Source organism: Nothobranchius furzeri, chromosome 13, assembly GCF_043380555.1.
Source record: "Nothobranchius furzeri strain GRZ-AD chromosome 13, NfurGRZ-RIMD1, whole genome shotgun sequence".
Classification (NCBI taxonomy): Eukaryota; Metazoa; Chordata; class Actinopteri; order Cyprinodontiformes; family Nothobranchiidae; genus Nothobranchius; species Nothobranchius furzeri.
The window spans coordinates 55,821,432-55,844,203 of NC_091753.1; the positions used below are offsets into that span (position 1 = coordinate 55,821,432).

General features: G+C 43.2%; 5 protein-coding genes across 8 annotated transcripts in view; 1 reads left to right on the plus strand and 4 right to left on the minus strand.

Moving 5' to 3' along the window:
- The window catches only part of LOC107395542 (olfactory receptor 52K1), an 82,268-nt gene that overhangs the window by 17,057 nt on the left and 42,439 nt on the right, over positions 1–22,772 (plus strand). For all 4 annotated transcript variants that reach the window (XM_070543659.1, XM_070543658.1, XM_070543660.1 and 1 more), the window contains 2 exons: positions 19,135–19,273; positions 20,307–20,545. The gene's annotated coding sequence lies outside the window, so the exon portion shown is untranslated. The remainder of the gene's footprint in view (positions 1–19,134; positions 19,274–20,306; positions 20,546–22,772) is intronic.
- On the minus strand, positions 32–3,486 carry LOC129163935 (olfactory receptor 6N1-like). Its single transcript, XM_070543273.1, has 3 exons — positions 2,018–3,486; positions 1,333–1,426; positions 32–38 (listed from the first exon to the last, which is right to left on the minus strand). Exons 1-3 carry the CDS (start codon positions 2,577–2,579, stop codon positions 32–34), a joined length of 663 nt encoding a protein of 220 aa, XP_070399374.1. The 5' UTR covers positions 2,580–3,486.
- LOC107379912 (olfactory receptor 5P66-like) lies at positions 8,745–10,247 on the minus strand. Its single transcript, XM_015950873.3, has one exon. It carries the CDS (start codon positions 9,839–9,841, stop codon positions 8,912–8,914), a length of 930 nt encoding a protein of 309 aa, XP_015806359.1. The 5' UTR covers positions 9,842–10,247; the 3' UTR covers positions 8,745–8,911.
- On the minus strand, positions 15,130–18,627 carry LOC129163779 (olfactory receptor 11A1-like). Its single transcript, XM_054742396.2, has one exon. The coding sequence runs from the start codon at positions 18,058–18,060 to the stop codon at positions 17,089–17,091; it is 972 nt and encodes a 323-aa protein (XP_054598371.1). The 5' UTR covers positions 18,061–18,627; the 3' UTR covers positions 15,130–17,088.
- LOC129163934 (olfactory receptor 11A1-like) lies at positions 20,649–22,296 on the minus strand. Its single transcript, XM_070543663.1, has one exon. The coding sequence runs from the start codon at positions 22,075–22,077 to the stop codon at positions 21,139–21,141; it is 939 nt and encodes a 312-aa protein (XP_070399764.1). The 5' UTR covers positions 22,078–22,296; the 3' UTR covers positions 20,649–21,138.

The following is a 22,772-nucleotide window of genomic DNA, read 5'->3' on the forward strand; positions in this document are numbered from 1 at the left end:
ATTTTATTTTTTACAACCTCGACTCTCTCCTCTAATCTCTGAAAAACCAGAATGATCCAAAATGGTGTTTCACACAATTCTGTAAAACACAGTCCTGGGTAACAACAACAACAAATGGCTAGAGCAGGGGTGTCAAACATGCGGCCCGCGGGCCAGATCCGGCCCGCAAGCAGGTTAAATCCGGCCCGCGAGATGGTTGTGTTAACTTTATTTTCATACTTTACAATGTAGAGTGAAAATAAACTTATCTTTGTGAGCAAGTTTTCTCTGTAATGAGTATAAATAAAACAAAGCTGCACTCAAGGCTCACACAAGAATTTGAATCACATCCTGAAGTTGGCTGCCACTCAAGATGTGACTTCTGATATTGATGTGCCGGTGAAAGCTAAAAGATGTAAAGTAAAATGAGTAAAATATACTTTAAATGCTGCATGAAACTGATCTTGCCATGTGATCTGTGAACTCTTTAAATCACTAAGGAATGATTTTTAAATTTATTGATTTTTTTTTTTTTTTTTCAAATTTTCAAGTACACATCAGGTGTTGTACTTGTACTATTTTGGATACGCTGTCCTCAGGCTCCAGCCTTGTTTTATATTGATTGTATTAAAACAAAGAAAACAATCTGAAGTTGTTTTTAATTTACCGGTCCGGCCCACTTGGGACTAGATTTCCCTCAATGTGGCCCCTGAGCTAAAATGAGTTTGACACCCCTGGGCTAGAGGTTAGGTTTATTTAGGGTGTTTCTAGGCACTCACAGCTCCTCACAGATAATCCATTATTCATTCACTCATTTATACTCTGGTGATGATGAATTACAGGGTCATAATTTAACCAAAAATGTTCAAAACAACAGATTCATCATGTAGTTTGGGTTAAGGTTAAACAACAACATCCTCAATCAAATCAATCAATCAATACTTTATTAATCCCAGAGGGAAATTAGAGTTTCAGTACACACAACTCAGAGATCAGACATACATGGGCAAGACACATGACAAGAATTGGTGACTGTGGTCATTCGCAACCCTTAGTTGCGCTACCTTAATAGAGGTAAGAGGGTTACATGAGGATTGGTTCAGGTGGAGGGAAAAAGGCACTTCAGAGTTACCCTCCCCCGGGAGGGCAGCTTTGCTCTGCAAAAAAACAAAAAAAAACACCTCAGACAGAAATGCAACAGACTTCAGACATTACACAACATAAGTGTCCACTAGGAGGGGTGGTGGGTTGGGACTATCCCCACTTCAGTTCCTGCAGCCACGATAGAAGCAGCACATGTCACCTCAGTGTGGATAGGGGGAGGAGCATTGAGGGTTGGAGGGTTGCAGTGACCCTGGATGCTTCAGCGGCCTTCCCGCAGTCCCGCCCAGGCTGGGATAGGAGGCAGAGTTTAGTTGCCATAGCGACGGCACATTCCACATATCTTCTGAGGGGGGAGTTTTCGTTGGAGCCTTGCAGGCTCAAGGGCGCCGGGTTCCGATTAGAAATTGTTTTGGGGCCAGACAGAGATAATTTCCTCTCTGGCTTACAGTTTGTTGGTCCTCAACCTCTAAAAATCCCAATAATGAACATTAAACTATCCCAATCCGTGCTGATTCGTCCACTCTCTCCTTGATGGCATCCATCTTTTGTGACAATAATGAATCTCGGCCAAAGTCCCAAGCTTACGATTCATCTTATCAATGATGTGAGTCTGTGAATTCACAGCGCGGTGCAAACCATCTCTGAGCTCCGGGATCAGGCCAATATTCCTCGACAGCTCGTTAATTTTTCGGTAAGCCAGGTAGCCTCCAAGGCCAATGAGCAGGAAACCCGACACCAACACCACGAATATCCACACGTCTTCAGAGTCCTCCACAGACAACTGGTCTGTCCCGGAGGGGCATCCGGGAGCCCCTTCTCCCGTTCTCATCATTGAAAAAATTGAATCAACCGCATTGAGTGACCAATTGACGAGATCCATTTTAGTGAATTTCAGTTTACAGTTTTCAGAAAATATGCAGAAGCAGCCGTGCACCCAGCACACACAGACAGACAAAGGCCTTGAGGATAAGATTTGGAGGAGAGGAGAAGAAAAGCGTCTGTACCCTCCAAGAGCCGGAAGAAGTGTAGACACTAATGCCAAGAAAGGAGGCTAGCCACGCTGCTGCAATCAGAACTGCAACTTTCTTCATCGTCATCAGCGTATCATACTGTAGAGGACAACAGATGGCCAGATATCTGTCATAAGACATGACGGCTAAGTTATTAAACTCTACAGTTAAGTAAGTATGAAGACCACAAACCTGCAGGAAACAGAGAGGAGCAGAAATGGTGTGAACATCAGAGAGAATCTGAATCAGCAGGAAGGGAAACAAGCCTGTACTTCCATACAGCTCATTCACAAACAGGCTGCACAGAAACATGTACATGGGTTCATGTAGAGTCCTGTTCACACAGATGATCACGATGAGCAGAACGTTACAACCAAGGAGTAAAACGTACAAAACGAAAAGTATCACAAAGTATAAGTATTTCAACAGTTTGGTATCAAAATAAAAACTCAGAATAAAATATGAAACCTGTGTTGAATTCATCATGATCTCCTTCAGCTGCAGAAGATCTTACCTCCTCTCTCAGGTTTGAGCTCCTAGTGTAAACTATTAATCATCAGAGTTCAGCTGAAGCTCCAACACAACCACCAGTAATCAGTAAAAGCCTCAAAGTCACAAAGTCAGTATAAAAGCTAGAGATCAGGACCGCAGACGACCATCAACTCAACATTTACTCTGCCTTCTGCTGTTTTTTACCACTTCCATGTTACTCCTACCTCAGCATAGGGATGTTTATGTTTATGTATGTAGCAGACGCTTTTGTCCAAAGCGACTTAAGTGATAATCGGCATGTTGCCCTTGAGGCTAACAACAACAATAACAACAACAACAACTTGACATCAATCATGGAGAGGAGGGAACAAGGAGTGGACAGTAGAGAGGGGGGACGGGTGCAGGGAGGGTGCTAGTTTAGAAGATGCTCTCTGAAGAGCAGGGTCTTCAGGAGTTTCTGTTCTGGTAGTGCTTGGTAGGTCATTCCACATTTGTGGAACGATGCATGAGAAGAGTCTGGATTGTCCTGAGTGTGGTGTAGGCACTGCTAGCCGACGATCCTGTGATGACCGGAGCGGCCGGGCCGAGACGTAAGCCTTTGCAAGAGGATTCAGGTAGATGGGAGCCGTACCGTCTCAGACTTTGTATGCTAGTGTTAGCGATTGGAATTTGATGCGTGCTGCTAGCGGTAGCCGGTGGAGCTCAATGAACAGAGGGGTGACGTGTGCTCTTTTTGGCTGATTGAAGACCAGACGCGCCGCTGCGTTCTGGACCATTTGAAGAGGTCTCACAGTTTTGTGAGAGGTATTCTGTGATCTGCTTGAAAGCCACCCTTTCAATGATTTTGGACAGAAAAGGGAGGAGAGAGATAGGTCGGTAGTTCTCCACATGATTTGGAGGAAGAGATGGTCTTTTTATCAACGGTTTAACCTGAGCATGCTTGAGAGAGGCGGTGTCACCGATGTCACATCACATACCACGTTACCATCTCATGTAGCAGGAATACATTTAATTCTGATTCCAAATGCAACAAAATACAAAGAATTTCAATCTGACCTGGAGTTTCATGGCGGTTCGTGGTTGTATTGATGTTGTCATCATAGTCTGGTCATGCTTCCGTCAAGTCTGTTGGTTCTTTTTGACGCAGCCAACCTGATACATCAAATCTTACTACAGCTTATGACTGTACAGTAACTAGCCTGAATGTAGACCCAACATGATTTGGATTGAGTGATTGTTTAGCAATGGCCCAGGACCCAGGACACGCTGGAGGGATTATGTCTGAACACAAGTGTCCACAGGGTTTGTTTGACATACATGTGAATTTTCTGGTGTCTTTGTTGTTTTCTGTCAGAATTAAGAAGATTTCAATACGGGGGTCTGCTTTATTATTATACACAAGAAGCTGGCCCAGACATAAGACAATATGCTGTATTTTTATATTTTGGGCACACATCTTTGAACAAATGAATACCTGTTTATCCTCTGGCATGGTTCCCTCAGCATTTAAACACGTGGTTGTCCATCTGCTGGTAAAGAAACCAGTTCTAGACAGTACCATCATGTCTTTCACCCAATCTAAAAACTGCCTTTTTTGTCCAAGGTAATGGAGATTGTGTGTAACCAATTATAACCTTGAAGATCATTGTTTTTTAGACCATTTTCAATCTGGGTTCAGACCGCTGCACAGAACAGAATCTGCACACGTTTGTGTACTCAATTATATTTTATCAGCAACTGACCCAGGCTCCCATGTACCACTCCCACTACTTGCTATTTCTCCAGCATTCAACACCATTGACCATAATATTCTAATTGATCGCCTTCACACCTGGATCATTTAGAAATGGAAGGCCCTTGACTGGTTTTGTTCATACCTGAATAACAGATCTTTGAGTGTTTACATTGACAACAGTTCTTCTAAACCAGCTTCTCTCCCTTGGGGGGTCTCCCAGGGTTCAGTTTTGGGAACTTTGCTTTGTCCAATTTACATACTGCCTCTAGGCTTCATTCTAACTATCACATGTATGCGGATGACTATCAAGTCTACTACTATGTCGGCCCACATTCTTCTTCAGTCTCTGTTCAGGTTTGTTTCTCAGCGATACAAAACTGGTTATCCTCCAATTTCCTACATCTAAATGAAGACAAAACCGATGCTATTGTCTTTGCAATGAAATCAAATCCTAACCAACACTTTCATATCTGGGTGGCCTGGTATTTTTCCGGGCCAACCAAGGCTCATTCTCAGCCCTCTTCTCGAGGGGGTCTGCTTCAGGCCGACCAGGGCCAACACACCCACTGCTGACAGCAAATTCACACCTTCCATTAGAGCAAGCCTCTGATTGGTGGGTAGAATCAGCCCACATGGGCTTAAGACAAGGATGTGTGGAATCAACCGGGCCAGGCTGGGGCCGACTGGGGCTACCCGGCCCGGGCCGACCCGGTACAGATGGGAATGGCCCATTAGACCTGTCCTCTCTTCCAATCTAGCTCAAGCCTTGTGTCACCAGCCTGGGGGTGAACTGGATTCAGATCTCTCTGTGCTGCTTCAGATAAATGCCAGTCAAACTTAGTTTCTTCCATCAACATCACATAACCTGTCTTATGAAAATCCTTAACCCTTAAAAGTCCTTTGTGCATTTTTTGTGCAATCGGTCATGTTTTTTTGAATAACGTTGGCTGTGCTGATGCAATTATTTATATTTTTTGCTCTGATGTGTGTTTTTGGGGCAGTTTGCCAAAAATAAAATACCCCCCCCCCCACACACACACTCACTCCATTTAAAACATTGCGTAGACATTTTTTGTGCCATTGACTCCCATTTTTTTGTGCCGTTGACTCCCATTCAGATGACATTTTTCAAACAAAGCTAAATATCACCATAATTTATTTATTTTTCTCCAACTGTGTTTCTGCAGCCACCAAGGACTGAAGTTGCTGTTTTTACTTTTTTCCACCAAATGGCATGGATTCTCTAAAAATGACAAGGCACTGAATTATAGCACACTTTAGTGATGCATGTTTTGAAGATTTTTTAGCCAAAAATATTTTTGTGCTCATTTGCGACTCTATAGAGCTCTTGCAATTCGCCCCCAAAAGAAGTCCTCTGGACATGACACAGAGAAAATTATGAAGTTTTTATATTTTTTATAATGTTGATTTTTTTGACAAAACAGTGTGCTAAAGGTGTTAAAACTCAAAAACAGTCAAATATTTTACTATGTTTTATTAAGAAATGTTGTCATAAATCATTCTAGAAAATCAAAATTCTCTACTCTAATCACTCAAAGATCTCTCACCTCATAGCTGCTGCTGCTACTCAGTGGCGGTTCTACATCGAATTACTCCCCGGGCGAGGCCCCCTTTGAGCGCCCCCCCCCCAACCCCCCCCCCCCCCCCACCACCACCACCACCACCACACGACCCCACCTGCTTGATCACACGCATGTTTTCTACAAACAGGCATGTTTTATTAGAACGACTATTGAACATTCATTTTTCTAAGTTGCACATATTTACATTAATTACTATGAAGTTGTCAGAATGTAAAGCACTATACATTATATACTGTATCAAAATATATAGAATCAAATATACAAAAACAAACAATAACTAAATATTAAGAATATATGAACATAATAGATAATAAATATTCTAAATAGCAAAAATATTTCACACATAACAAACTAAAGATAATCACTACAGCATTGCACTTAGAACAGAAAACACAAACTAAAATTAAAACCTAACCTTGATGCAACGTCATCAATAATGTCGTCATATGAAATCTGCTCCCCTACTGAGTGATTGATACTAATCAGAGCCAGGTTAGTGAGCCACCCCTGAAACATAGGTGACCTCAGGTATGACTTGATCAAGTTTTGAAAAGCTCCTCTCAGCTTGAGCCACAGTGACTGGCAGAGCAGTCCAAAAGTTGGGGTAGATCTCCAATAGATCTCATGATCCATAATATTTTAGAATTGCCTCTGAAATTGTAATTTAAACTGACATAAAAAACTGTAGACTACCAAAAATGCCAACTTTTACAGAACAAATCATGTAAAAAATAATCAGTGCAGCCATCAGCAATAAATAAACAGGATAGTGGTGACTGGAGAGTTTTCTTCTGCTTGTAGAGTTGTTTTATTTATTATTATGTGAACATGATCAACATGTTTGTTGTTGTTCAGGCAGGCCACAGGCTGCAGCGAGCATTTAACAAATCCTAGTTTGAATCAGTAAAAAAACGATTCAAGGACTTTTTTCAAACCATTTGAATATTCGTTTCAATATTTCAGCTCTATTAGCTCTGTTAGCAATTAGTTGACAGCATTTAACCGTTAAAATCCCAGTTAACTGGTTCAAAAAATTGAAAACATGCATCATGAGAGCTACATACCTTTATCTTTCTGCTCTTTTTTCTTTTTTTCCCCCTGAATGGGGCACCTGGTGGTTTTAGCCTTTTTATGTTCATCTCTTCTGTTTGGCTCCTGACTCAGTAAGTTTCCTTTAGTCAGGACTAAACAATTTGACCTTGATGGGGGGGTGACCACAAAATCGTTTTGTTTTTCCTTTTTTTATTCGGCCATTTCACACAATTCAGAGAAACCTGAAAGAATGATAGGCCTGTGTTTATGATATTATGAATGAAATATGGAAGAACGTTAAGATGTGATTGACTTTAGCCATGTTAATACAGTTGATTCAGCCCCTGCACGCTCATTCATTTGGGAAAGACGCAGAGGTGAATTCCCCCGCCGCACCCCTCCCCTTCCTGTTCTTCAGACACACGGAGCACGTGAACGTTCTCAGTCAGCAGGAGCGCCTGCAACTGCAGGGGGCGCCAACTTGCTGTTTCCAATCCAGACACTGTCATATGACAGATAATAGAAAACCTCGGTGCGGCGCAGATTTCCTTTTTTTTTTTTACTCCGCGCTTGTGCGCCCCTTTTGTGTCATGAAAAAATGCCGCCCCGGGCAACTGCCCTGTCTGCCCGTGCCTAAAACCGCTACTGCTGCTACTACATGATTAGCTGTAAGTGGTTCAACTTCGGCTCTCAACGGTAATGGAAAATTGTGTTTACAGCTGCAGCAAATTTGCCATATATCAGAGTTCTACATGCATTTCTAACAAACGTAGCAACATTAAAGTCATGAGAGCAGTTTGTGAGCACTGCAGGATCGTAGCGAGCTGGGAGTGTGACTGCAGCAGCAAAGCTAATTGTGTTAGCCAGTGGTAGCTCGTCCATAGAGGGCGCCACCCCACCAGTGTCACCGGACGAGGAAGATAGGAATCATGAAACATGGAAATTAAACTAAACTATCTAAGTGCTGTGTGTAATATGTGTCGAAGTGTAGTTGAAAAATGTTTTCTCACATTTTTATCACAAACAAATCATCCTGTAACGTATTTTCTGTTCCTTTTCGGGTGCAGTGATCTTTACCATAAACTAAAGCTGGTGCATGCTCTCTGGATCCCCCTCCAATACGAACCTTTGATTTAAAAACATCAGATTTTCTTAAAGATGCGGACGTGAAAATCGAAGAACATTTTCAGCTGAGGGTTTAATACTTCTTTACACAAAGGAATTTAGCCTCTGGCCGTTATCTATCTGCTCTTTCACCTTCATGTATTTCTATGGCAGGTACCAGAATCTGCTGTTAAGGTCAAAGTTCAGCCACCTTGTGGAAAACAGGTGAACATAAAGTGTTTTTTAAACACACAACTCTCAGCAGAGGCTGAATTTATTTTCCGTCAGGCACTTTTCACGAGCCTCTTAGATGTATTTATATTTCGTGTTTCCCAGTTACAGATCCAGAAAGTTCTGAGTGTTTCAACACGGAGTTTTGTGAATGAATCTCTAAGTTACCGGCTAAATGACTAAACCATGAATATGAGTGGGCTCTAACCTCCGAGTTTTGTCCTATATTAATTATTATTTATTAATAAATGAATCAGAAAACATCCTATGACTGACTAGATCTTTACTGAACATTCTTAAAGTCTCCATAGTATTCAAACAGAATGGTTTCTTCTCAGTCTGCAGGTTTATTTGTTCTTCTCAACGGTTTTGGGCCTTGTAGGGAAAATATACTTGTTACTATGTTTGTTACAACAAATGACAAAAATCTAAATGTGCTTGAATGTTGTGGTAGCTGCGTGTGCAGCACCCAGCTGAAGATGGTGATAGGAGTCCTCCCACTATCAACGTTAGACAATAATAAGATGATTTCATGATGGAACTGTTAGCTTCAGACATTTGTCACACAGGAAAACAAAAGAGGAGAGCTTTTATGAGTCAGTAAGATCATACTAATCATATCATCGCAGTTTCATAGAGAACAGATTTTTCCACAGGCTGCGTATTTTAGACAGGTTCAGGCCGTACATCAAAGGGTTAAAAAGAGGCTGACATGTCAGAAAGTACAAAGACAAAAATATTCTTACAATGTTAGGAACACTTGACATGTTAAACCTGCTCTGTAATACATCAAAACAAGAACCAAAGGTGTAGTTGAGCAGAGAGGCCAGGTGAGGCGTGCAGGTGCTGACGGCTTTCTGTCGGGTCTGTTTGGATCCAGAAAAACACACTTTAAGGATCCTCATGTAGGTGTAGATGATCAGAACCACAGGGAGCAGGGCGCTCACAGACGTGCAAATTAGTCCATAAACATTATTAACCGTAGTGTCGGAGCAGGCCAGTGTAACTATAGAGTAGTTGTTGCAGAAGACTTTGTTTATGATGTTTCCACACAGCTGCAAGGAGAAACTCAGAGATGTTACAGAAGCAATGCCAAGGAAGGCAGCTAGCCACGCTGCTGCAATCAGAGCTCCAACTTTCTTCGTCGTCATCAGTGTGTTATACTGCAGAGGATAACAGATGGCTAGATATCTGTCGTAAGACATGACGGCTAAGTTAAAAAACTCTACAGTTAAGTAAGTGTGAACACAGTAAACCTGCAGGAAACAGAGAGGAGCAGAAATGATGTGAACATCAGAGAGAAGCTGAATCAGCAGGAAGGGAAACAAGCCTGTACTTCCATACAGCTCATTCACAAACAGGCTGCACAGAAACATGTACATGGGTTCATGTAGAGTCCTGTTCACACAGATGACCACGATGAGCAGAACGTTACAACCAACGATTAGAACGTACACAACAAAAAGCAACACAAAGATTAAGTATTTCAACAGCTTGGCATCGATGTAAGCGCTCAGAATGAAATATGAAACCTGTGTTGCATTTATCATGATCTCCTTCAGCTGGAAAAAAACCAAAAAACAAAAACAAAACAAACTCTTGTTACCTTTTTCAGGTTTGAGCTTCTAGTTTAAACTAATTTTCATCAGAGTTCAGCTGAAGCACCAAAATATCAGTACATAGTAAAGCAGAGATGACTCGTACGAGACCAACATCCTAAACCCCTTTCTAACAGGTAAAGTCAGAATTTACAGGAGGAGAGAAACGTTCAGATTAGGAGACGGCAGTGAAATAAACGGTTCATCTGCCTTCAGCTGAGTTTTAATTCTCCAGGTTTCTCCCATGTGAGCTCATTGTCGTTATTGTCTAAGGACGCTCATCTACTGATGAATATGACTGAGGTTTTGCCCATCCATCCATCCATCCATCCATCCATCCACCCAGTAATCAAATCAAAATCAAAGATAATTTATTAATCCCAGAGAGAAATTAGAGTTTCAGTACACACAACTCAGAGATCAGACATACATGGATAGGCAAAGACGCATGACAATAATTGGTGACTGTGGTCATTCGCAACCCTGAGTCGCGCTACCTTAATAGAGATCAGAGGGTTAAATGGCCTGTATTTGATATAGCGCCTTCTAGAGTCATAGAACCCCCCAAGGTGCTTTACAACACAATCAGTCATTCACCCATTCACACACACATTCACACACTGGTGGGGATGAGCTACGATGTAGCCACAGCTGCCCTGGGGCGCACTGACAGAGGCGAGGCTGCCGAGTACTGGCGCCACCGGTCCCTCCGACCACCACCAGCAGGCAATGTGGGTTAAGTGTCTTGCCCAAGGACACAACGACAGCGACAGACTGAGCGGGGCTCGAACCTGCAACCTTCCGATTACGGGGCGAGCACTTAACTCCTGTGCCACCGTCACCCAGGGGTTACATGAGGATTGGATTGGTTCAGGTGGAGGGAAAAAAAGGCACTTCAGAGTTACCCTCCCCCAGGAGGGCAGCTTTGCTCTGCAAAAAAAACACCTCAGACAGAAATGCAACAGACTTCAGACAACACAACATAAGTGTCCACTAGGTGGGGTGGTGGGTTGGGACTATCCCAGCTTCAGTTCCTGCAGCCACGACAGAAGCAGCACATGTCACCTCAGTGTGGATAGGGGGAGGAGCATTGAGGGTTGGAGGGTTGCAGTGACCCTGGATGCTTCAGCGGCCTTCCCGCAGTCCCGCTCAGGCTGGGATAGGAGACAGAGTTGAGTTGCCATAGCGACGGCACATTCCACATATCTTCTGAGGGGGGAGTTTTCGTTGTAGCCTTGCAGGCTCAAGGGCACCAGATTCCGATTAGAAATTGTTTTGGGGCCAGACAGAGATAATTTTCTCTCTGTCTTACAGTTTGTTGGTCCTCAACCTCTCAAAATCCCAATAATGGACATTAATCTATCCCAATCCGTGCAGATTCGTCCACTCTCTCCTTGATGGCATCCATCTGTTGTGCCAAAGAATGAATCTCCGCCAAAGTCCCAAGCTTACGATTCATCTCGACAGTTATGTGAGTCTGTGAATTCACAGCGCGGTGCAAACCATCTCTGAGCTCCGGGATCAGGCCAATATTCCTCGACAGCTCGTTAATTTTCCAGTAAGCCAGGTAGCCTCCAAGGCCAATGAGCAGGAAACCTGACACCAACACCACGAATATCCACACGTCTTCAGAGTCCTCCACAGACAGCTGAGATAGGCAAATCAAGTTCCACTGTTTCCAGGAGTCCATGATGTGTCCAAATGGGTCTGTCCCGGCGGGGCATCCAGGAGCCCCTTCTCCCGTTCTCATTGTTGAAAAATTTTCATCAATCACGTTGAGACCAACTGACGAGATCCGTTTTAGTGAATTTCAGTTTCCAGTTTCCAGAAAAAAGCAGAAGCAGCCGTGCACCCAGCACACACAAATAGACAAAGGCCTTGAGGATAAGATATGGAGGAGAGGAGGAAAAAAGCTTCTGCACCCTACAAGAGCCGGAAGAAGAGACCATCCATCCTCTCATCCATCCCTCCATCCATCCATCTGACCATCCATCCCCTGGGGCTGGGAGGTCGGGGTTCAAATCCCAGTCTGGTCAAAGATTTTAAAAATGGGACCCAATGCCTCCCCGCTTGACACTCAGCTTTAAGGAGTTAGATTGAGGGGTTAAATCACCAATAGTTCTCAAGCGCAGCCACACCTGCAGCTCACCGCTCCCCATGGGGATGGATCAAATGTGGAGATGTAATTTCAGCAGTGTACTATGGCTAATGGGACTTTAACTTAACTTTGACTGAATCAGTCTCTCTCTCCCTCACTGAGACGTGCTGTGAGGATCACACGCACAGCGCTGCCAAGGCTTGACCGGCCCTGTGGGAGGGCAGACACAGCAGCCTGGATGCAATATAAGAATCAGTCTCACAGCCACCTTTGTTTAATTAAAGGAAGACACCACAGGCTTTTCCCATCGACATATATACTGGACCATTCGTGTCCACAGGCTCGAATTATGAGATTTGTGCTCAAATGGGAGGTTCCCACCACCACCTATTTGACCGTGTCACAGGTCCCATCACGCCCAGACAATCCAAAATTTGGAAAAGAGGTGGAGCTGAGGGTGGGGCTGTTACGTTTGGAACAGGGTTGGAACAAATGAACAAGTGTAGCTACTAGCTAACTTGGCTAACCCAAGAAGCTAAAAAGGGCTCCTTGGACAGGGGTATCCCACCCTCACAGCAGACTAGCTGCCATGTGAGGCTGTAGTCATGCTGATCGCCTGTGGAAATCTAATATCGACTGGGACGGTTAGATTACAAGCGGAGTCTCAGACCGCTGAGATCGTAACCGGGCACCGTGACCTTTTACATCAGCTCTTGCTCCACGGTTAGAAATAAGCAGGACACTAGCTACATGCTAATTCTAACAGAGTTTCCAGGCCTTAGCTTAATCCAGAGTCACAGGGCCCAAAAATACCCAATAGGAAAGCACACCTTACTGCTGGTGTCTACCAACCAGTTAGAGGTTTCCCACCATGAACACCCTGCAGCCACAGCTCTAGTCAGCCACCTCAACAAATGAGAACCAAGACATGGCCTACTTGGACTCAATTAGCACATTTAAAGTCAGATAAGCTTGTCTGGCTCTGGAAGGGTATTGTATTTACATTGGCGTTGACCGTGTGTTGTTCGAGTGGAGCTGACCCTTATTTCCCGACCATGAGGTCCGTTTTGTGCTGAGCTGACCGTAAACACTCACCTATGAACTGATTGGCCGGCTAAAGTTCTGTCACTCACACGCCAACCTTCTGGTGGGAGCCTCTGATTGGCACTGGTAGAATCAGCCAGCAGTGGCTTCCCACATGCGCGATTGATTGGCATTCTGGATGCGTTGGGGTAAACATCTTCTCTGACCGCACCTCTGACCGGCTGCTTAAGCTGCTATGGCCGCAGTAGCACGAGACCTGCTGGCCAGTTCATTAGAAGCACAGAAGTCCAATAGCAAAACATCATAAACTTGATTGGGGAGATCCTCACAACCATACATTTCCAGGTTTTGCTGTCATTGCACACATGAGTGAATGGAACTGTATTTTTATGTTTAGTGCCTTGAGATGACTCTTGAGATGACTGTTGTTGTAAATAAATAAACTGAATTGTTCAAGTCCCCCAGTATCATACCTCAGCAGAACAAGGGAGTCACAGAAATGCGGTTTGATTTATAAGCACTGACAATCAAGATGTATTCCCACTGTTGCTTGGTACATTTCAGTGGGTGCAATTCCAGAGTGGAAAAATAAAGACTGGTTTTGGAGGCAGAGCCGTGTTTTGATGTGAATCTGACTTCCATCGTCATCATTAAGAAGTTTCAGACTGGCCAGCTGTACTTCCTACTTTGAGCTGAAATCTACCAAGCTGGAGATTTTTCGTCGTTTTTACCAACGAGACGACGTTCCTTCAAAATAAGAGTAAACTTGCTGACGCCTGCCGACTACGACCGGAGTTATCCTCAGACGGGCGTTGTGTGCTGCGACCGCTGTTTCAACCAGCTCCAGTACCCATGAAGGTCCGAGGACCTGGCAACTCCTGATCTACACGGGAGACTCCCTACGGTACGTGGTCACGGCACAAAATGGCGGCTCATGTCATCGGAAATCTAAGCCTCGTGGTAGCCTAGTCATAACAACCAGATCCGCTACTCAGCCTAGAGATTCTGAACAAAACACACACACACACACACCAACACGAAACATCTAAATCCATATGCATTCATCATTGAGATAGTCCTGGTAGATTGTAAGAATTTATAATTATAGGAGAACCACTTAACGTTGCGCAACAGCGCTGACACTTTCCTCACCAAAGTGGTGACATTCCACATTCGAACGCTGTCCATCTCCCATTGCACCTGACCCATTTGGCCCCTCCCACAAGTGGTGGGCCCTCAAGAGGGACCTTTCTGGTCGGTTCGTGGATCCCTGGAAGAACAAAAAAATGAATGCAAGTCAATGGGGCTAAAAGAGCTATTTTATAATCCGCTTTGCCTTATGCCCTGGTTCGCACACATGTTGTACTGCAATTTAAACGAAACGTAATAATGGGTGTTTCAACCACGCCAGTCACGTACTTTGAGATTTATCAGCTTGGAAAAGTTCGTAATTAGCATGATTACACACCAGACATCGGCACGTCGCATATGTGACGTCACCACAGAATCTTCTCCACCCTAGAGTAGCTGCTACTTACCACATGGCCAGATTTATGGTGGTTCTTTCCTCCTGAGGAAGGATTTGAAGTTCGCTGAACTCACAGCCATTTTCCCTCAGTTTTCTCCGTGTCTGGTTCGATGACGTCACTATCGTGAAGCGCATTTGTAGTCCTGGACTTATTTTCACACAAAACCTAAAAATGCATTTCTCCCTGTTCGAAAGTAAGCGCGTTCTTGGTATCAAAATGCGTCTTTAAAATTCACGGACATCATATGTGAAATCCATGGCACGAAACAAGCGGAATTAGAAAATAAAATTTTTAGCCCCGTTGACTTGCATTTGTCATTCTTCCGGGGACCCACGATGCAGAAGTAGACGGGCATGACTTAAGCTCCCTAGAGCAGGGGTGTCAAACTCAAATTCACACTGGGCTGAAATGAACATCTGGGACGGAGTCGCGGGCCAAACTTATTATTTTTTGAAAAAGTGACGGCAAATTTGCACATTTTCTTTATCAACATATATGCAATTTTGAACCTTTTAATTTGGAAACAAACATAATTTTGCATTAACACTGAATGTGGAAAAACCAAATTACACACGAGCAAGTCAGTTTTAAATAAAGCACATCAGTGGTATTCATTACTTGTGGTATATTCAGCATTTTTAAAATCTATTCAGGATTTATGTTTTCTTGTTTATTCATTTCTCTTATTTTTTATTCTCCTTTTTTTCTCCTGTAATAAGTGTCATCGCTGCTGTGACGTCTAGCTTTCCCCACTGAGGAACAATAAAGGGATTTTCTATTCTATTCATCTATCTGCAGCCTTTCCACTTCCTGTTTACTGTAGGTTAAATCTTTTCTCACGGGCCAACAACAAAATAAAATATCATTTAATCTTAAATGAAAATGCAACATCTCACCTGTTAACTTTCATGTATTGGAGCAGAAAAAGAGCATAAAACCAACATATTTAAAGCTCAGTTTGCTCCACTGGTTTACTGTGATGCTCACCTGTTCCAGCCAGATACCTGCATCATGGGGTTGATCTGAGCTGAGGAGGAGACTCCTGTTGTTTTGTTCATCTTCATCATAATAATGACAACATTAGATGACAACAGGTGCTCACATAGGTTTGTGCTGATGAACATGTCTGAGCAGCTTGACCACGTTGTTGTGTGTCGGGGAGGAAAAATAAAAACTACAGCAGCCAGAGTCATGCTGACTTGAGCGTGTCGCTGCTTGCTGGAGTTGGATCAGCTCTGTCTAAAAGTTAGTTGGAAAACTTTCTCTTTCAGTTGTGAACACATTACTGAGCGGTTAAAATCTCCGTTTCTGGGCTTCAACGTCGGCAAATAGCTGAGTAAACTCGGCGCTGAGTGAGAGGAGTGTTTAGTTTGTCCGACGCAGCAGAGCTGCAGACACCGGCAACAGGCGCTGGAAAAAACACAAAGGAGGGGGCGCTTTGGCTCTGCGCTAATGCCACAAAGCATCATGGGAGTTGTAGTCTTTGCAGTAAAATCTGCCAGCGGGTCAGTTTTAATATATTTTTTATATTTATCTCATGGGCCACATAAAAATGCTCTGTGGGCCTTGTGTCTGACACGTGATCTAGAGGGAGGACCCAACTGTCCTGTTTGAGCCTTGCCCGATTGGGCTTCTAAGGTAAAACTCTGGCCACCAGCCATCGCCAACATGCCCCACCCCACCTAGGGCCTGTTTTGCCATAGCTGACCCTATCAGGGACACGAAGCTCCTAACAACTTTGCTCCTATTATCATTGGGATTCTCAAACCCCTCTACCATGAAAAGGTGGCAGCCAAGGGAAAGACACTTTATAAAATGAATAATAATAATAATTATTATGTGTTTTCAACCAAAAACTGTAAAGTTCAGGAGGAACCTGACAAAAGTCACACCAACAAACCGCTGAGAAACCAACTGATGTTTTCTTATTCATCAGGTAGACTCCAGTTTATTCATGATAATAATGGCTCTTTTTCTTGTAACAGTTTCCCAGGGTTTGGTGCTTAGTCTGATTAATACGCATCACAGGGACAAAAATGAATTATAAATCAGTTAATACTCAGTTATATTCATCTGTGAATCCTGATGAATCCAAACTGCTTCTCTTCCCCACCAGGATCAGTCCTTTAACTCTAAAATTAAACGTGTTGCTAGGACTGCTTCCTTCTATCCGAACAAGCTCACTGAATGTCAGAACACCCGGGCACAAAAGTCATGCAAACATTTATTTTCAGACATGATTATCACAGATCTCTAATATTTCTCGTAGGAGAGATCAGAATTCCCCTGTTTTATTGCACATCTGTATAGCGCGTTTCTAAGTCAGACTCCAAAGCAATTTACAAGACAAACATCAACAAACACATTCACATGCGAAGGTTGATGAGCTACATTGTAGCCACAGCTGCCCTGGAGCACACTGACAGCAGTGAGGCTGCTGCTTGACCCCCCCAACGTCCCCCCAGTGGGTAAGGAAGTTGTACACATTTACTTTATTACTGTATTTTTCTTAACACGAGCAAACATGACTAACATTTCTTCCTACAGAGTAGAATCAGCTCCTTACACATGCTGCGCACTTTAGACATATTCAGGCCGTACATAACCGGGTTAAAGAGCGGTTGGCAGGTAAGGTAATAAAGAGGTAAAACTTTCTGCAACATGCTGGGAGCATTGCTCAGATTAAACCTGCTCTGTAGCATTTCAAAGGAAACACCAAAAGAGAAGTTGAGCAGAGAGGCCAGGTGAGGCGTGCAGGTGCTGACGGCCTTCTGTCGAGTCTGTTTGGATCCAGAAAAACACACTTTAAGGATCCTCATGTAGGTGTAAAGAATTACAGATAACGCAGCACAGACAGTGAGAAAAGACATAACAAGTTCATAGATATTATTGAGTCTGGGGTCGTAACAGGCCAGTTTTATGATGGAGTGATTAAAACAAGCAATTTTATCAATAATTTCCCCACAAAGCTGCAAAGAGAAAGTCAAGAAGGTTGTTCCACCAACAGCTAAAAAAGGAGGAAACCATATGACAGCAATGAGAAAGACTATTCTCCTGGGTGACATTATTGTTTTATACTGCAGAGGATGACAGATGGCCAGATATCTGTCATAAGACATGACGGCCAGGTTAGTAAACTCTATACTTCCGTAAGAGTAAACACAGAACATCTGCAGGAAACAGAGAGGAGCAGAAATGGTGTGAACATCAGAGAGAAGCTGAATCAGCAGGAAGGGGAACAAGCCTGCACTTCCATACAGCTCATTCACAAACAGGCTGCACAGAAACATGTACATGGGTTCATGTAGAGTCCTGTTCACACAGATGACCACGATGAGCAGAACGTTACAACCAACGATTAAAACATACAGGATCAGAACTATCATGAAGAAGAAGCAGGTGAATGAACTGGTGTCCAAGTAGGCGTTTAGAGTAAAATATACAACCTGAGTGGCATTCACCTTCATCCTTGTTTTAGTTTGGAATGAAAACAGAAACATAATCAGTGGATAGAATAATCACAATGAAGTTTTACATTTTGAGCAAACGCTGCTACAGCTGAAGCTTCTCTTCCACAGGTTTTCAGAAGGAACCATCAGAGCTGCAGTAGAAATCTCATGTCTAAAATCTTAATTATGAAAGCTCCCACTCATAAATAACAAGTCCTAACACGTGGATCGTACAACTTCTCCTTTAGCTGTAATTAGCTTCTGCTTTAGAGTCGGAGAGAAGCTCACAGACACACTACAGCCTCCTTGCTTTTAGTATGACTTTCATCTTACTTGTAAAACATGTGTGACCACACCCCCGATACTGCATCGTCCTTTCCATTAAAAACGCCACTGTGGGTGAGTGGGCCTGGCTGTGATGTGTCTTCCAACAAACCATTCTGATTCTTCTTGTTTTTTGGGTTGGTTTATTGTGGACAAAATACATAGGTTGAGATGGAATTAATTGGCTTCTGTTATTTTAAATGGTTTAAAGTAACTTGACAACAACGGTCAACAGAAAAGTTTTCAAGACAACCACTCACACACAGTTGGACGCTCAACTGACAGAAAAAAAGTCGGCGACCACGTCCCCAGCCGTCACCTGCAGCACGATGAAAAATTAAAACACCTGCGCCATAATAATAAACAAAAAACATTAAATTTGGCTCCAACAGAGCGCCTTCCACTGCCTCTACGGAAACCCAAGGCACAGAACATGACATAGAATAAAATAAAACAGAGTTATAAAAAGTCCTTAAAAAACCACATGGTTTATATATATATATATATATATATATATATATATATATATATATATACACATACACACATATGCGTACAAATACACAAACACACACATATATATATGGCCTGGCATTGCAAGTGTTACAGCCAAGGACTCACATGGTAGCAGAGTCATTCAACCATTTTCTGGCTAAAAGTGCCCCCCCCCCCCCCCCCCCCAACTTCTGTTTGTTTCTGTTATGCAGTTAGCCATTATTAAGGGTGTGTCCTTTAGATTGTTGTCAGTCATTTGCCCCATCCTCAAAGCCCCACTCTTAGTTCTATTTTTGCATTTTACAGATGTGACGAAACACGTGACGTGGCTAAGACGGCAGTGGTGGGAACCGACCATTGGGCTCTAATTCAGCTTTTCAGAAACCTAAGGGTGATGGCGACGAGGGCCCAGGTGGAACCTGAAGTGCTTTATAAATAAATGAAGGTAAGTCCAAGAATGCTGGTATTTATACTGGTGTCCATACTGCTCCAGACAGGGGATTACCTTCTACACAGATTTTTGTGAAATCTCAGAACACGGTTTGATCCAGTTGACCCACAAATTCCATGTCTTAAATTTGGACATGATAGGATTGAGGAAAACCACTCAAGTCTTATTCATCAGACAAATTCCAGTTTGTCTATACTGGGGTGCTCAACTAAATTTGTTCAAGGACCAGATTTTTTTTCTTCTAAAGTAAAGTTCATGTATCCCTCCCACTGTCTTTATGGGTGACCCCACGAGGAAAGTTGACCATTGAGCAGGGTTGATGGTTTATCCCTTGAGGTCCACATGGCAGGGGTGAGGTGGTGCTCACTCCTCACCCCTGCCATGTGGACCCAAGGGATAAACCATCAATCCTACTCAATGATCAACTTTCCTCGTGGGGTCACACCCATTAGGACAGTGGGAGGGGTATTGTTGTATCTTAATTTAATAATATCTTAAATGGCTTTGATTTCCATCTAAACTGTTTTGATTGTAGTTTTAGTTGTTTGGAGAACGTAAACAATTATGTTTAGGACATGAATTTTGCTGCTAAACTTCAAAGCCCCAGGGCCCAAAGGGTTGGGGGCCTGGGTGGTAAGGTCTGGTGGGCCGGATGTGGCCCGCGGGCCACCAGATGAGGTTCACTGGTCTATGGTAATAATGAATCTTTGAACAGACTTAGTCGTGACAATTATAAGGATTTGGTGCTCGGCCAGATACGCTTTACTTGTATAAATGCTACTTGGTCAGATGAATAGACATCACAGGGAACATTTCTATCAATGTTGTAATGACACTTCCTGGCCTGCCACCTTTTGGTGATAGAGTGATCTGAGTGTCCCAGTGATCACAGGAGGGAAGTTGTCTGGAGTTTCATGCCCCTGGTACAGTCATCAGGTCCTAGGTGAAGGATCAGACAAAGTACAGCCCAAAGACTGCTTATGATGAAGACTGTCGATTGAAACAGTGTTCCCTTGTCTGAACACAGGTCACCGGGGACCCCTGGAACCAAACTTGGAGGTGCGGCATGCTGGCGATTCCCTTGTGGCCAGCCTTTCACCCATGAAGCTTTACTAGGCACAACTTGAAGAGGAGACAAGAGTACCCATTCTCATGGGCTCACCACTTGTGGGAGGGCCCAGAAGGGACAGATGCAAAGTGAAATGGGCAGTGGACAAAGGCGGGGACCTCGGCGGTCTGACCCTTGGCTACAAAGGCTAGCTCTTGGTATGTGGAATGCTGCAGACAAGTTACAACACTCTGACTCAGCCCAAGTAGGAGGGATTTATTGTAACCAAGGGCGCAAAAATATAAACGCATCACAACGGTTTCATGGACGCGCCTTGACAGAAATGGCTTGACTTTAGACAAGAGTCTTAAATGATAAAAGAAGAATGAAATGATCCCATCCTGCAGGTGGGAGTTTACCTCACCACAGCCAACCAAAGACCCTCAATATCAATCAATCAATCCCCATGGAATGACTATCAATCCCTATCCCAATCAATCAATATGGCGACTGGAACCACAATAAGCTTTACGTGCATTATGGAACAGGAAGAGACAAAGTATGTGAAGTGTCTTCCTGTTCGAGGACACAACACTTACGTAGCCTGGGATAGAAAAGGCAACCCACGGTTTACAGGGTGAACTCCTAACTCCTCAGCCACCATCGCCCCAGAAAACATCACTCATAAATAAACACACTGTTTTATCCATCAGAATATTTTATTTGCAAATCTTTAGTATCTCAATAACGGACATGTGTAATATCCCTCCAACCCTTATTACGGTATTTTTCTTAACACGAGCAAACATGACTAACATTTCTTCCTACAGAGTAGAATCAGCTCCTTACACATGCTGCGCACTTTAGACATATTCAGGCCGTACATAACCGGGTTAAACAGCGGTTGGCAGGTAAGGTAATAAAGAGGTAAAACTTTCTGCAACATGCTGGGACCATTGCTCAGATTAAACCTGCTCTGTAGTATTTCAAAGGAAACACCAAAAGAGAAGTTTAGCAGAGAGGCCAGGTGAGGCGTGCAGGTGCTGACGGCCTTCTGTCGAGTCTGTTTGGATCCAGAAAAACACACTTTAAGGATCCTCATGTAGGTGTAAAAAATTACAGATAACGGAACACAGACTGTGAGAAAAGACATAACAAGTTCATAGATATTGTTGAGTCTGGGGTCGTAACAGGCCAGTTTTATGATGGAGTGATTCTCACAATAAATTTGATGAATAATTTCCCCACAAAGCTGCAAAGAGAAACTCAAGACGGTTGTTCCACCAACAGCTAAAAAAGGAGGAAACCAAATGACAGCAATGAGAAAGACTATTCTCCTGGGTGACATTATTGTTTTATACTGCAGAGGATGACAGATGGCCAGATATCTGTCATAAGACATGACGGCCAGGTTAGTAAACTCTATACTTCCATAAGTATAAAGACAGAAGATCTGCAGGAAACAGAGAGGAGCAGAAATGATGTGAACATCAGAGAGAATCTGAATCAGCAGGAAGGGAAACAAGCCTGCACTTCCATACAGCTCATTCACAAACAGGCTGCAGAGAAACATGTACATGGGTTCATGTAGAGTCCTGTTCACACTGATGACCACGATGAGCAGAACGTTACAACCAACGATTAAAACATACAGGATCAGAACTATCATGAAGAAGAAGCAGGTGAATGAACTGGTGTCCAAGTAGGCGTTTAGAGTAAAATATACAACCTGAGTGGAATTCACCTTCATCCTTGTTTTAGTTTAGAATGAAAACAGAAACATAATCAGTGGATAGAATAATCACAATGAAGTTTCACATTTTGAGCAAACGCTGCTACAGCTGAAGCTTCTCTTCCACAGGTTTTCAGAAGGAACCATCAGAGCTGCAGTAGAAATCTCATGTCTAAAATCTTAATTATGAAAGCTCCCACTCATAAATAACAAGTCCTAACATGTGGATCGTACAACTTCTCCTTTAGCTGTAATTAGCTTCTGCTTTAGAGTCGGAGAGAAGCTCACAGACACACTACAGCCTCCTTGCTTTTAGTATGACTTTCATCTTACTTGTAAAACATGTGTGACCACACCCCCGATACTGCATCGTCCTTCTAATGATCCTCACAGACTTTTTTTTTTTACTCCTTTAATAACCACCAACTAGACTGATGAACCAAAACCATCAATCAATCAATCTTTATTATAAAGCGTGTAGCGGCTTCTTTCCATTAAAAACGCCGCTGTGGGTGAGTGGGCCTGGCTGTGACGTGTCTTCCAATAAACCATTCTGATTCTTCTTGTTTTTCGGGTTGGTTTACTTGTGGGCAAAATACATAGGTTGAGATGGAATTAATTGGCTTCTGTTATATTAAATGGTTTAAAGTAACTTGACGACGACGGTCAACAGAAAAGTTTTCAAGACAACCCGCTCACACACAGTTGGACGC